The sequence below is a fragment of the Trifolium pratense genome, linkage group LG3 (genome assembly GCF_020283565.1).
Source record: "Trifolium pratense cultivar HEN17-A07 linkage group LG3, ARS_RC_1.1, whole genome shotgun sequence".
NCBI lineage: Eukaryota > Viridiplantae > Streptophyta > Magnoliopsida > Fabales > Fabaceae > Trifolium > Trifolium pratense.
The window spans coordinates 41,623,580-41,640,070 of NC_060061.1; the positions used below are offsets into that span (position 1 = coordinate 41,623,580).

A 16,491-nucleotide genomic window follows, 5' to 3' on the forward strand; every position below is an offset into this window, starting at 1 on the left:
TAAAATTCATTAATTTATAAAACCTTCTTGTTAAGTCAAGAGTCGGTCAACTGACTTAAGAAACCTCTTTTGTTAAGTCAGGTGGCGCTTAACTGACCTAAGAAGTATCTTTATTTTTAATAATAAATTGAATTATAATGTGGCATATGAGAATCGAACTCACCTCCTTGACATAAAAAACAAATCCTCTTTACCAAAAAAAAAATTCCTAATTTTTAATTTTTTTTATTTTAAGAGAAAATCATAATCTTTTAAAAGAAAAACAACAATGTTACCGTAAAAAAAAACAAACAATAAAAACTAATAAAAAACAAATATATATATATATATATATATATATATAGACACACGTAAAAAAACGAAAGAAAGAAGAAATTAACAATACGAATAGTACTGAGCCCTTCTTCTTGGAAGTTCGATACGCCATCTGCTTCTTCTTCTTCGCTGCAATTCATCACTACACCTTCTTCACTGCACCTTCATCACCTTCAAACCGTTGATAAAGCTTTGAAACCCTAACTTTCATAGAAATTCAACTGAAACTTGAAAAATTGAACCGTTCCCTTCGCTGCAAGCTTGGAAATTTGAACCGTTCCCTTCACTCTTTCATATGTATGTAAACTTTAAACCCTAACTTTTTATTTTTATTTGTTGTGAGTTTTCAATTTCAATTTCTATTATTATTGTGCATATTTGTGTTTTTTATCATTATTATTATTTTATTTGTTGTCAGTTTTTAATTTCTGTTGTTATTGTTGTTATTTGTGTTTTTTTTTATCATTATTATTATTATTATTATTATTATTATTATTATTATTATTATTATTATTATTATTATTATTATTATTATTAGACCAAAAAAATAGGACCACCTATGATGATACAGACCAAACTTGCTTAAATTCAATTGAAATTATCAAATGTAATTTGTGAACAAACTTGATCTCTACAAACACAAGACTCTTATTGAAAACATAATCGATTCTTAGGTAGTTAGGTTTGTGTGCACTTCCATAATTTGTTAAGAGATAGAGTGATATTATAAGCACCCTCTTTGTGTGCAATATGGTTGCGTTGTTTATAGTGGTAGTTATGTAGCTATAGCTACCCTCTTTGTTTCGCGTGGCAAGGTGACTTGGGTCTAATAGTTATAGTTATGATGCGACGAAAAACCTTGAAGAAAGTGTCAATGTAAAGTGAAGAATTCTAATAACAAATCAACTACCTAATAATGGTGAAAATTAATCACAGCTACTCATAGTATAACTACATGGGTATTGTTAACATGTGCATATAGGGCACATGTTAAGGTATCTTAATATAGAAATTTAACATTTAATGATACAAGATATTTAATGTTTGAAAAGTTAAAATTTAATGCTTCAATATTTAATACTTTCTATTTTTGTTTCCTTACATTACCAAAATCATGAAGGAGTTAGTTGATAAGCTATTACTTAATCAAAATCAGCTTAGATATTTTTTGAAGTGATTTCTATAGGGTTGGTCTCTTGTAGGAGACTTTGGTCCCTATTCTAAGACTGAGAAAACCTACTCATCAAAGTACAATTAAATTTGGTCACATTTATTCAGCAGGTTTTCCTCTTTGTCATCTTAGGTAACCTTCAATTACTCAACCCTCTTGTGACAGAATCACATTAACCGCTACCCTTGAAACTCTATCATCCTCACTGTTTCGCATCTTTTAACCACCATCACAAATTAGAGTGGTTTAATTCAACCTCCTCAAGCATGTGCTTCACTTAGAGTGAAGTTGTCTTTGTTCCATCCTTAATCTTTGTGGATGTTTATTTTTTCCAGAAGTAGTTATGGATCGTAGTTGGATGAAAGCTAATCGTTTAGGTGCAGAGTTCGAAAATGGAATGGAAGAGTTTTTTCAATATGCTCGGGAAAAACTTCCTAATAATAATAATAAGTTTTTCTGTCCTTGTGTTAAATGTTTTAATAGAGCGCCACAACTTTTAATAGATGAAATACGAAATCACCTTGTTTGTGAGGGTATTTGCGAAAGTTATACCAATTGGATATGGCACGGTGAACCGTCAAAAGACATGCCAAGTGTGCCGGAAAGGGAGGTAGTTGATGTAGATATGGACAGTCAGTTAGAGGATATGATTAATGATATTGGACCCGAGTATTTTCAGCGTGCTCATATGTACGATAGTTTGCGCGGTGACAATGAAGAGCCGTTGTATCCAGGATGCACTAACTTCACACGGTTATATGCGGTGTTGAGATTATTCAACTTGAAGGCAAGAAATGGATGGACCGATAAAAGTTTTACTGAACTACTAGAGTTGTTGTGTGAAATGCTCCCTGAATGTAACAAATTGCCAAATCGTAACTATAAGGCAAAGAAGATATTGTGTCCGATGGGTATGAAGTACAAGAAAATACATGCATGCCCTAATGATTGCATATTATACCGAAATGAGTATGAAGAATTGAAGGATCGTCCCACATGCGGGCAATCACGTTTCAAATTGAAGGATGATGATTTGAATAGTGATGAAAACACAAAGCGTCCTCCTGCAAAGGTGTTGTGGTATCTTCCAATAATTCCAAGGTTTAAAAGATTATTTGCTAATGCAAACGATGCAAAGAATATTAGATGGCATGCGATTGAGAGGGAACGTGACGGACAACTTCGTCATCCAGCTGATTCTTTGCAATGGAAGAAAATTGATGATTTGTATCCGGATTTCGGTAATGAGGCAAGAAACCTTAGGCTTGGACTTGCTACAGATGGAATGAACCCATATGGAAACTCCCATATGGAAACTTAAGCAGTATTCATAGTTCATGGCCTGTTCTATTAATTATCTATAATTTGTCTCCTTCAATTTGTATGAAACGAAAATATATTATGTTATCTATGATGATTTCGGGCCCAAAGCAGCCAGGAAATGATATAGATGTTTATCTAAGTCCTTTGATTGAACACTTGAGAATGCTCTGGGAGGAAGGTGTTGATGTGCTTGATGGGTATTCCAACGAGAATTTCAAGATGCGTGCAATGTTATTTTGCTCTATCAATGATTTTCCTGCATATGGGAATTTGTCCGGTTATAGTGTTAAAGGACATAAGGCATGCCCTATATGTGAAGAGAATACATGCTTCCAACAATTAAAAAATGGAAAGAAGACAGTTTACCTTGGGCATCGAAAATTTCTCAAACCTAATCACCCATATCGCAGGTTAAGAAAGGCGTTTAATGGAGACCAATAAAATGGAATTGCTCCACAAGCCTTAACTGGAGAGGAAGTTTTTGGACGGGTCCAGGATGTCAATGTTCTATTTGGAAAGCACGAACAACAAACGACTGATACAAATATATGGAAGAAAAGGTCGGTGTTCTTTGATCTACCTTACTAGTGCAATCTAGATGTTAGACACTATATCGATGTAATGCATGTGGAGAAAAATGTGTGTGATAGTGTAATCGGAACACTTCTCAACATTCCGGGCAAAACAAAGGATAATGCAAATTCTCGTTTAGATATGGTTGAGATGGGTATACGACTACAATTAGCTCCAAAGTCATCTGGTAAGCGAACATATTTGCCTCCGGCTTGTCATACTTTGTCAAGAAATGAGAAGAAAAGCTTTTGTGAGTGTCTACGTAGCATAAAAGTGCCTCATGGTTACTCTTCAAATGTCAAGAGTCTTGTCTCATCGAAAGATTTGAAATTGGTTGGCCTAAAGTCTCATGATTGTCACGTATTGATGCAACAACTACTACCAGTTGCTATTCGTGGCATATTGCCTAGAAAGGTTAGAGTTGTCTTAACTAGGCTTTGCTTATTCTTCAATGCTATTTGTAGCAAAGTCTTAACTGAGTTGTCTTAACTCAGTTAGTAGGAACATCGCATATATTATCCAAAAATCGGGGTTCGAACCCCGGACACTCCACTTAACAAAAAAAAAGAAAAAATGGTCAAACTTAAAAGACGAATAAACACAAATTTGCCTATTAAATATTTAAACACTTCGGTATATTATTCACTTCGACAAATAAATCACATAATTGATCTTATGTTAACTTATTTAAAATGTGTTTTAAATATGTAGTGAGGCATATTTTAGACCTTGATCATAATTTGAGCGTATTTGTCCAATAACCAATAAAAGCAAATCACATAAGTATATTTGCATGCATGTGATAACTAACATTTAACTTGTAACCAATTTTTATTTCGCATAGAAAGATGAATCCCTCACCTACTTGTGTTCGATGTGGCCTTCAGGATGAGACCTTCCTCCATTGTGTTCGAGACTGTAATTTCTCTCGAAATCTTTGGCTCCACCTTGGACTTAGCAACATTGATTTCTTCTCAATTATGGATAATTATGATTGGTTAAAACTTGGTTCTTTGGGTCCCTAAGCCTTTACCTTCTCGGCGGGTGTCTGGTGGGCGTGGAGGCATCAAAATTTGATGATTTTGAATAACGAGACTTGGCCCCTTTAATTTATAGGCTATCCTACAACATTCAAAGCATGGTCGAAGATTTCATGTCGTGCTTCACTCCTTCTTCTGCTGATGCACCGATTGACAGGTTCGTCAAATGGAATAACAACTATCGTTGCATCATACTTAATGTTGATGGAAGTTGTCTTAGTTCCCTGTTCGAGCCGGTTTCGGGGGACTTATCATGGGTCTTTTGATATTATGCTAGCTGAATTATATGCAATCTATCATGGCCTCATTCTTGCCAAGGATATATGGCCATTGGAGATCTTGTTTGCTACTCTGACTCCTTGCATTGCATCAACCTTATCAAAGGTTCCATTTCTAAGTTTCATGTCCATGTTGTTTTAATTCAAGACATAAAGGAGTTACTCTCTCACAACAATGTTACTCTTTGCCACACTCTATGAGAGGGAAACCAATGCGCTGACTTTTTAGCAAAGCTGAGAGCTTCTTCGGGTTCTCCTCCGACAGGCATACTTGATCTTCTCAGGAGTGACATAATTGGGACTGTCTTCATTAGAGAATAGTCCTTTATTTCTTTTTGTTTTCGCTTTTTCTTTTTTTCTCTCTTTTGATTAGCATTGTAACCAAAAAAATTTATTCTTATTAATTGATGGATAAATATATTTAAATTATGAAGAGATAAATTAAAAAAAAACCTTTAAATATCAATTATTGGTTTTTATTTATGGTTAAACACTTAAACCAAAGGCCTTATTTTGTCTTATTAAATATGTCATGTCATTTGTTCGTTAGGTGAACCTTGTCAGTTGAATGTAAGAATTTGTCACATTTCCTTTTCCATTGATAGCATAGTAGGCATTTGTTTGCTTCTCAACGCTCTTATTTTGAAATTAGTTGTTCACATTTATGTTAGGAGCAATTCTAACGTGGAACAGCAAAACATTGTTCAAATGAAGATTCTAAAAATGTGTTCAAAATGATGACGCTTACACTCTTGCACATAATGCAAATATGAACAAGAGCCACGAAATCTCTTCGATGGTCAAAAGAAGAAGGTACGAGTTGTTGTCTTCTAATTATTGAGGCACGGGCAAATCAAATTTTAAGGGCGTTTGAATTGAGATTCTATGTGTACTGCTCGTCATCTTCATCTTGACGTGTCATTTTGAAATAAACTCTATCGGTGTTGCAACGGTTGGTTCTCAACTATTTTACCGACATATCTTATATCAAATCTCTCATAGAAGAGGTTCTTGATGTTGGGGAGTCCATGGGAGCTCGGGAGAAACAACAGGGTCAATGCTCCAGGATGTTAAAGAGAGGGAGACGCTATATCCCCACTTAAAACCTTAAGACATTAGGTTAATGAGTCACCTTTCTTATAAATTCAACATTCTTCCTATACATAGTCGATGTGGGACCTAACTACTCACACTTGAGACCCAAAATTCAACCCTCAAGTGTGAGTTCTCACGTCCTATAGTTGATTCAATATCAGGATCCACTCCCGCTCCCCCACCAAGCCAAACCACGACTACAAGAGAGGGAGACGCCACATCTCCACCCAAAACCTTAAGGTGTTAGGTTAATGGGTCACCTCTCTTATAAATTAAATATTCTTATAAATTAACCACTCACACTTGAAACCCAACACTTAATGTACTAAATCTTTTGGATTAAGTTGTCACTATTCAATATTGTTTCAGAGATATGTCAACTCATGTGTGGATTTACTAACCAAAAAGGGATTTGATGCTCCTTTATCCCCCGTTTTAATTAATCCTGATTGTAATTTTTTGCATACTCTTCTAGTTTTAGATTGTGAGGGTGCTACTATCACTTGTTTGGTTCGTTAATTTAACTTAATTTTTTTTTCTTTTGTTATAAAAGTAGTTTACGTTAGTTCTACAAAAGGAAATTCTTACTCGTCGCGAACCATTCTATCACGAGACCATCACAATATAGTATACTTGACTAAATACCCTGTCCACGTACCTCTTAATCTTAGCCGTCCATGTTTTTCAATAGAGACAAATCTAACCATTAATTACTATTCATGATAGGTTCATGAACTTTTTTTCGCGATGAATAGCACTCTATACAAAAACATTTATTACAATTTCATGCATAGTGAATATAACATGCCACCAAAATTAAACCTGAAATTGGATTATGGAGAAAAAAAAAATCCAAAACTTGTGAAATATGGAGACTAAAATATCAAATTTAGAAATGAGAGAATTTTACATATTAGTTAAACAAGGAACCAAAACTTTCACGCATGAAATTCTTGATGATTGTTATGTAATTGGACTTACCAAATACATATTATTGAATGATATTGATATTGTCCGAGTTTGTAGATACGATAACATAATACTTATTTTTGACCTGTAAAAACTGCAACATCAAATTATGCTTAACCTGTCGTTATAAAATTGGCTCTTAAAAAGTATTACTCTTTAATTTATAAACTCATTTTAGATCTTCTCTTTATTTGATGTGAAACATAGGTTGGTCTTACTCTATCAAATATGAATAAAAAAGGGAAAACATAAATATCTTGATTAAATGTGGTTGGTCTTACCGTAAAATGAAATATGAATTCGATTTTTAATGGGAATAATTATTGACCTGATTTTATTTATTTTATGGTTGAACTTTGAATTATCGTATCTTTTTTATAAAAAAAACTAGAGGATTAATACCCAAATATAAAAATTTGGGCACGTTTAACGCTAGCTCTCATGTTTTTTTTTTTATGACATTCTCTTATATATTGTCTCTCATATTGTCAAATTTGATTATTTATGACTCGATTTAGAGAAATAAATTTTATTCTCCAAATCAAACGATTCCTAAAACTATTGCACCATAAACATATTGCAGAGGATTAAATCCCTCTTATTATAACTTATAAGTGAAATGACATAGATTTTCTTGCATCAATTTTTATTTTCATTATATATTTTCATAATTATGTTACTAGTCCTTCTTTTTAGTTTCTTACAAGACATTACTTCTTAATTCTATATACATCTAAATAACGTATCATGCTAAAATAAGTTTTCTTTGAAAACTAAGTGTAGAACATTTTTGTTTAGACTCCTAAAAATCGATGACATGCACTTTTAATTTGATAAATATGAGATTATCACGGCTTAAATAAACGAGTAATATCAATCCTTAGTTGATTTAGTAGTAATTGACCCTGGACTTGGTAGGATGAACCACAGTTTAATCTCGCGCAACTGTGATCGATAGGGAGCTGAAACTACTTGATGCCATAACTGACCCCCCAAATCAGATTAGACGGTTCAGTAGACCGAATTAGGGATGACAGAAAAACCCAAACCCGAGAGACCCACCCGAACCCAAAACCAAGTCAACGGGCAAAACCCGAGTTGACTGGGTTTAGGTTTGGGTTCGGGTGACACCCGATAATATGGGTGTGGATTTGGTATCAGTCAAACTCACACCCGAAAGTCAAACCCACACCCGAAACTCATACACCCACCCGAAATATTTTATAATTACCTAGTTATCCCCCATATTCTCCCTCAATTTTCTTAGAATACCTTAATTTTAGTTGTAATTTAATTTCTTGAAAGTCTATGTTGTAATTTCTTGAAAGTCTATGTTTGAATTTTCTTGGAAGACCTTAATTTTAGTTATAATTTAATTCAAAGTCTATGTTGGAATTTAATTTCTTAAATTTGCAAATTATTTTCAAATGCGCTGCGGGTTTGGGTTTGAGTGGAAAAAACCCGAACCCAATGGGTGTGAGCGTGAGTGTTGTTTTGCCACCCGAATAGTCTTTGAGTTTGGATTTGGGTTATGATTTCGGGTGTGTGTTTGGTAAGTGTCAAACTCGCATCCATGGACGCCCGTTGTCATTCCTAGACCGAATAATAGTGGTAAAAAAATAAAAGAAAAAAAAGAGTAATAATAAACATTCAATTCAACATTTTAATCACCCGAAACAATTTCTCTCTTGCCTTATATATTTCCATACTTGGTACATTTTCCATAATTAGTATATATTTTTTACTTGTAAGTTTTACTCCACTCACGTAGGCCATATATTTTTAGACCATAGAAATACAGCCATTAGGTATCCTCCTTTATACACATCTAATATCTAATATCTTATAGGAGGTTGGCATAGATTCGTTCAATAAAGGTATAAGTATAACAATACCAAAAAACATATAAAGGGTAAAAATGTAAACTACTTTATGAAAAAATATATTTCCTCCAATTTAAAATTAATGTCGTAGATTAAAAAACAAAGTTGGGGTCTTTTGCCCTATTTTGTACCAAAATAATAATAATAATAATAATAATCTATATTTATATCTATACTATATATAAAGATAATACATGAGTTTTGGTGTGAACTTTTCATAATACCAACAATACCCTTATTTCTATACTATATGTAAAGAGAATACATAAGTTTTGGTGTGGACTTTTAATAATACCAACAATACCCTTAATTTTTGTTAGTAGCAAAAAAAATCTCTTATTAACAAATTCACCATAATATAAAACACTTTTTCTTTAGCAGCAAAAATGTTTTATTAACAAACTCACCGTAATAATATAAGATATATATGTATTTTGACATAAATTAAAAAAAAAAAAAATAGCTTACGAATATAGATCACAAAAACAAAATTGTACATTGAAAAGTAAAAATAAAAATTTGTTAAAGCGACACTGATCGTAAAACGAGGAGTAATATTGAATAAGTAAATTATTAATATTGTTAATATATTACTTATTTTTGGGTTATAAATAGATGACCCCATCCTATGTACCAAAAGAATTCATCAACATCTAGGTTTGTACTCATCTTACATCTAGCTATAAAATTCCCTTTTTTTCGAGCCTCCACACCACAAACAACATTGTTAGCAGAGAAAACATCAATCAACAATGGTTGTTCAAGAACCAAATCTGCTACATGTTGGTAATGGTGATGTTCTTGATGGTAAAAAACAACACAACCAACAAGATTTTGATCCTAGTGCTCCTCCACCATTTAAGATTGCTGAGATTCGTGCTTCAATTCCAAAACATTGTTGGATTAAGAATCCATGGATTTCTCTTTGTTATGTTTTAAGAGATTTGTTCATTGTTACTGCATTGATAGCTGCTGCAATTTATTTCAATAATTGGATCTTTTGGCCAATTTATTGGATTTCTCAAGGGACAATGTTTTGGGCTCTTTTTGTTCTTGGTCATGATTGGTAATTTATTATTTCAATTTTAATTACTATATATGTTTATATGCAAATTCAATTCACTTTGATTTCTTCTGATTTATATGTATTTGTTAATTTTAATTTCCTTTTTTGAATTCAATAGTGGCCATGGAAGCTTTTCTAATAGTGCTATGCTCAATAGTGTGGTGGGCCATTTCTTGCATTCATCAATTCTTGTACCATACCATGGATGGTTAGTTTATTTTATTCTTTATAATATGCTTTTCTTCTTCATTTTATGCTTTTTAAGATTCTTTTTGTTTATTAACAAATTTTTCAAATCTGATTTGACAATTCAAAAATGTGATTTTTATTTATTTTTTATTTTTTTTGCAGGAGAATCAGTCATAGAACTCATCATCAAAACCATGGACATGTTGAGAAAGATGAATCATGGGTTCCGGTATTTTTTTTATCATCACATTAATTAATCGTTCTTAATTTCATCTCAATGCATGTTTAGATTTACGGTAAATTTGTCAGAATCACGACAAGTCATTATAATTTTACAAAAGTTATGCTTTAAACTTTAACGTGTCATAATGAATCGTTGTGATTCTGACAAATCTATCAGCATGCATGTGACTAATCTAAGGATGTGAAAATCTTGTTGTTTGTGATGATATTATAATGTATGTGTCTTTTTCTAATGTCCCAGCTCACAGAGAAGATGTACAAGAGTTTAGACAACATGACAAAAACAATGAGATTTACTTTTCCTTTTCCAATCTTTGCATACCCCTTTTATTTGGTGAGAGATTCTTTTACAAAATTAATATTATTTATATGTTATATATTATATTTAGAAAAAATAATTTCTTACTATTTTTTTTATATGAACAAATATTTCAGTGGAATAGAAGTCCTGGAAAAGAAGGTTCACATTTCAATCCATATAGCAAATTGTTCACACCAAATGAAAGAACTGATGTGTTAACTTCAACTTTTTGTTGGGGTCTCATGTTTTGTTCTCTTATTTATTTATCCTTAATAAAGGGTCCATTTTTCATGCTCAAAATCTATGGAGTTCCATATTGGGTAATCTAATCTAATCTCACTTTTAAATTTTTTGTTGTTATGATTAAAATTACTTAATATTAGTCCGGTAAGCTTAGCTTAGGTATATGCAGAGGTCGGCGTTTAAATCCCGAACCATCCAATCCATTTTATAGCCAGTAGCTTATCTGACCGAGAATTAGTTAATATTGTTTCAATTTAATTGCTATGAATTATTGATTGGTTTAAATGTGTATAATGTAGATCTTCATCATGTGGTTGGACTTTGTCACATACATGCACCACCATGGTTATAATCAGAAACTTCCTTGGTATCGTGGCAAGGTGAGATGAGAATATTACTATTTCTTCAATTTTTGTCACTGTTTTGTTGGATGTTATGCGATGAAATAGAATCTCAAAAAGAAAGCCAAAGGAATAGGACTTTAGTTTGAGATTCTTTTTCATTTCTTTTTTAATTCTTTTTCTATAGCTTTTTTAATATTCCTATAAAACAGTAAAAATACTTTTCAAAGTTTTTTATGTTTGTTTTTCGGATTTTATTGTTTTTTATGTTTACGCGTATAATAAATAAAAAATAATTACAAAAATATAAAAACGTAATCTCTAGATCTCAAAGGATGAGACCTTTTTATATCATTACCAAAATATAAATAAAATTTGATCAATAGCGACAAAAACACTCAATGAACAAATTTTATTTATTAGTTTTTTTTGAAGGAAAATTTTATTTATTAGTTGTTAAAAAAAAATTATTTATTTTATAGCCAAATTTGAACTCTAATTATTATTATTTTTTTACACAACAAACTCTAAATTATTAAGTCTACTTTATTTATAAATCATATGGTAAATGAAAAAAAAATTGCATTTTGTTAATTATTTATAAAAATAAATTCTCAGTTTGAGTTCAAAAAAACTTAAAATGTATCATCAAAGAAAAAAAACTTAAAATGTTGAGTATTTTTTTTTGTCAAGTGAATGTGTGTGTATTTATATTCTAGACTAGATACATTGTATTTTTTGTCAAATGAATTCAGATCTAGCTTTATATTGTCATAAAGTAAAGGTCATGTACTATTCACCACCCTTTTACGGACATGCGTTACCCTATTTACACCGACTTTATTATTTATTATAATTATAATATAATTGAATTTTGCTACACCATTCAAAATAAAGAACCTTTGTTGTACCAAAATTGGAATATCAATATATATATTGATATTTTTTTTAACCAAGATATTTTGAAACATAGATAACATATTTTATATACAAATTTTGTCGTTTCTCAATAGTATTTAGGAACTTGTTCCATAATAACAGGACCTGGATTCAGTGAATTCAACAGTGGTGCAGTCATGCATTTAGCAGATTTAGACCGTACGATCTTGATCGAACGGTTTAAATGTCAACTCAGAATTTTATATTAAAATAAAATAAAAAATTGTTTAAAAATCTAAACCATTTTATCTTGATCAACGATTCACAGTCACTGACTGCATGCAGTCATGACTGCATTGAATCTGATTCCATAATAACAACATGTTACTTACATGAAGTATTATTTTGTTAATTTATTTATTTTACAGGAATGGGATTATTTGAGAGGTGGTTTAACAACGGTTGATCGTGATTATGGTTGGGTTAATAACATTCACCATGACATTGGAACCCATGTTATTCATCATCTTTTTCCACAAATTCCACATTATCATTTGGTTGAAGCGGTACACACTCTCTTTTTCTCTCTCATGCCATAGTATTATTCTCTCTTTTTACTTAGTTCAATAATAAAAAGGGGTTATAGGACCCAAATAATAAGAGGCCCACTGTTTAACTTGGAGGGATGGTGGTCTTAGAAGTGGATGGAGTGTGACTACACATAGTGACTTTGTCCTTAATGTTAGGGGTTTAGATCCTAGAGTTAACTCTATAATTTTGTTTCTTTAATTTCTGATTAATGATAAAAAGAAAAACTACTATCTAAAATTTGAAAAAATTGAATTTTGTATAATACACCCCCACTTTTTGAACTGTTGCATCCCACATTTTTGAAACTTTATTTTTGGACAATAAACTTTTTTATTTTGACCAAATAAATATATTATTTAAAAATAGGTGTGTGTAATTAGTTCGATTTAGACCTATTTTAGTAAAACAATGTTCGAACCGATGCAATGTTCATTGGTTTTCAGAAATGGAATTAAACCAAACTAAGCAGTTTAATTCTGCTCAGATGATCGGTTGTTTTTATACATCTAAACGGGGTTTAGCAAAAGGAAGACATCATATTCATTTGAAGAAAATGTATTTACCATTTTGATACATTTAAAAACTAATGCGACAATGAACTACACTTGTGAGAACCAAAATAATTGTTTTCCATTTAAACATCTAAAAATGTGGGGGTCTATTATCAAAACAAGGGTGTTAGTAATTACCTCAAAAAGTCATTGCAAACATTTTCTTGAATTGTACTATATAAGTTGATTGATGATTATTTTCTTGAGTTGTACTAAAAGTTGATTATTTTAACTTTCGTTTTCTGAAACAATTTCAGACAGAAGCAGCAAAGCCAGTGCTAGGAAAGTATTATCGTGAGCCTGAAAAATCTGGGCCAGTCCCACTTCACCTATTAAAGTATTTCCTTCACAGCATGAATCAGGACCACTTTGTGAGTGATTCTGGAGACATCGTGTTCTACCAAACTGATCCTAAGCTCCAAAATAATTCTTGGACCAAGTCCGAGTAACTCTTTTTGTCCTAAATTTGATTGATTTTCAATCACTCAATTATTTCTTAGGTGAATTAATTAATGCTCTTACTTATAATGTTTTTAACCATAGCCATTGAATTATCAATTAGGTGATATGTATAAGGTTTTATTTATGATCAAGTACTTGAGAAATGCACTTATATTTTTCAATAATTCATGATTTATTTTTTTGTTGATTAATTTATAATCCATTATTTTTAAGTTGTTGCAAATGAATGTGTATCTCAAAACCTAGAATGTTAATGGTTTAGTAATGCAAATATAGATGGAGTCATTCATCATGTGTTGTACTAGTTTATGAAAATAAAATGTACCACACCTACTTGTACAAGAGATTCATTAATTAACTCCATTACTAATAATAATAATTAACCTTTTATGTAGGTAAAATATATCATTTGTGATGTGTCCTTTAAGTTGTTTAAGTTTAATTGTACTAGGTCATTTGAAAAATATTACATGAGAAGAATTAGAGAATTGCATGTAGTTTCATAATTAGAATTTGGATGATGAATATCTGTTGGGATTTGTCTGCTTCTTGTTTTTTTTTTGTTCATGTGCTTAGGGTTTGGGGTATAATTGAACCAGTTTGGATCGATTTTTGGTGAATCTAATGTCCGATCCAATGAACTTTCGATTGGTTCAGCTTGGTTCGAATACTTTAATTGGTTTGCAGCGTTTTTTTTTTTAATGTATTTTCTGCTATTATTTTATTTATCCAAACTTCTATTATTTTTCAATCACACATAACACTAAATGTAATCAATTATCACCATACATAAAAGAAAAGACAATGGTTTTCAAACACATGTTTCAATTCAAACAAAGCCGACAAAATACAATCTATAGGTGAAGTCCACCACCAAATACAAAGTACAACCATATATAAAATTAAGTTCATAAATTCAACATCAAATAATAAAGTACAACGATATATAAAATTAAGTTCATAACCAAAACGGGGATTCCAAATTGCATGAGCAATAGGTCTTACTATTAGAAAAAGTTCAACATCAATTAACAAGGAACAACTAAAATAAAATTTCAATTCTTTTTCCACTTGAATCGCTAATAATAACATGGTGTGGTCTGAACTAAATAAATAATATATGGTTAGTAATATTCCTATTGGTTCGGTTCATTGGTTCTTAAAAACTGAATTCGAGAACCGAACCAAACTACATCGGTTTTTAATTGGTTCAGTTTTAGATCCGAAACATAAAAATCGGGCTTTTCCTATTTGGATTGGTTTGGAATGTCGGTTCAATTGAGTTTTTCTGGTTCGCTTACACCCCTACATATGTGCTTGTCACTCATTATGGTTATTGAGAGGTTTTAGACAGATTGGCCTCAGAATGTTTTGCTTGAAAAGGCCATTGATACTTGGTGTTGTTGTGTTTTCGATGCATAGAGTTGTTAGTGCATGAATTTGTACTCTGGTTTAGTGTTGGCAGTCAAATTCATTCACTATTTCTCTTAATCTAGGTTTGTGCTTGCAAATGTTCACACTCCTCATTTTTTGAAATTTGATTTCGTGTTCATACGCGAGTTCGCTGAATTGTGCAAGAGATGAGAGTGTTTGCTCCGAATTTGAATTTGTCTGATGTGGTCTCTTTAACCGGTTAAGTGGTCCTCTTTTATCCTTTTGGATTGTCATATAATTTTTCTTTTTATGGTTACTTTTTTTCTTTTTAGGGTTAAATATATTTTTAGTCCCTACATTTTGCTCTATGTCAAGAATAGTCCTTACATTTTTTTTATGGTTAAAAAAAATCCTACATTTTTTTTCTGTTATCAAAATTGGTCCTTGCCGTTAATTTTTTTTTTAACAAAATGTAGATGTGGTGCAATTGACCAATAACATGATGACACGTGTCTTTTCCACAAGAGTTATTGCGCACATTTTCACACTAAATCATCTTTTATTTGTATTTGCATTTCTCTGTGAACACTTAGATCAGGAAATGCAAATACAAATAAAAGATGATTTGGTGTGAAAAGGTGCACAATAACTCTTGTGAAAAAAAACATGTGTTATCATGTTATTGGCCAGTTGCATCACATCTGTATACTGTTAAAAAAAAAATTAACGGCAGGGACCAATTTTGATAACGGAAATAATTGTAGGATTTTTTTTAACTATAAAAAAAATTGTATGGACTATTCTTGACTATATTACAAAATGTAGGGACTAAAAACATATTTAACTATTGTTTTTATGGTTATGATGATATTGTCATATAATTTTAGCATTAGAAACACGTATATTATGAGGTGACATTGTGCCTAACATAGTACTTCAATTCATAAAGCACCATGCCACCAGCACACACATGATTTGTTATTTTAACCACATAGATCTCTTTATACGTATTGGTGCTATTTCAACCAATGCTAATAAAGCTCTTAATTATATTCTTTATTTTATATTGAATAGACAACATCACGCCCCACTAAATTAAGCATACACACCCTAAGTGGATACTCAATGGGCCCAAGGGATGGTAAGATCTATATGGAATACTATGAATTTGTAGGTTAATGATGAAAACTCAATGCTGGATTATGATGTCTATTTGTCCCCCCAAAAAAGACTTGGGGTTTGTATATCAACAAAAATATTCATTAGGCAGTAGGGACTATTTTAATGTGTTGTTTCCATTTTGAATGGTTTAAGAAGGTTTAAGAAGACATCTCTAGTTCGCTCTAAAAAATTAATATAATCACGAATTTTATTGATGTTTGTCTATCTATAAAATAATGTAAAGGAAAAGCTAAAATGTATCTTAAGGACATATGTTAATATATCAAAGATAGAGATTTTGTATTATAAATTGTCCATTTTATTTTTCTAAAAGTTAAAAGTTATTTATTTCAAGAAACAATTACTATTTGTAAAATCCTTATTCCCTAACATCGACACATGTTAACATATTTTAACTATGATGGTCAAATATATTTTATTAT

The 16,491-nt window shown here is 31.4% G+C and overlaps 2 protein-coding genes across 2 annotated transcripts; both read left to right on the forward strand.

The window, feature by feature from the left end:
- Positions 1-1,829: 1,829 nt before the first annotated feature.
- On the forward strand, positions 1,830-2,807 carry LOC123915122. The gene has a single exon (XM_045966269.1). It carries the CDS (start codon positions 1,830-1,832, stop codon positions 2,805-2,807), a length of 978 nt encoding a protein of 325 aa, XP_045822225.1.
- Positions 2,808-9,203: 6,396 nt separating this feature from the next.
- LOC123914473 (omega-3 fatty acid desaturase, endoplasmic reticulum-like) lies at positions 9,204-13,704 on the forward strand. Its single transcript, XM_045965642.1, has 8 exons — positions 9,204-9,713; positions 9,832-9,921; positions 10,065-10,131; positions 10,387-10,479; positions 10,581-10,766; positions 10,989-11,069; positions 12,338-12,475; positions 13,309-13,704. Exons 1-8 carry the CDS (start codon positions 9,400-9,402, stop codon positions 13,498-13,500), a joined length of 1,161 nt encoding a protein of 386 aa, XP_045821598.1. The 5' UTR covers positions 9,204-9,399; the 3' UTR covers positions 13,501-13,704.
- The last annotated feature ends 2,787 nt before the right edge of the window (positions 13,705-16,491 follow it).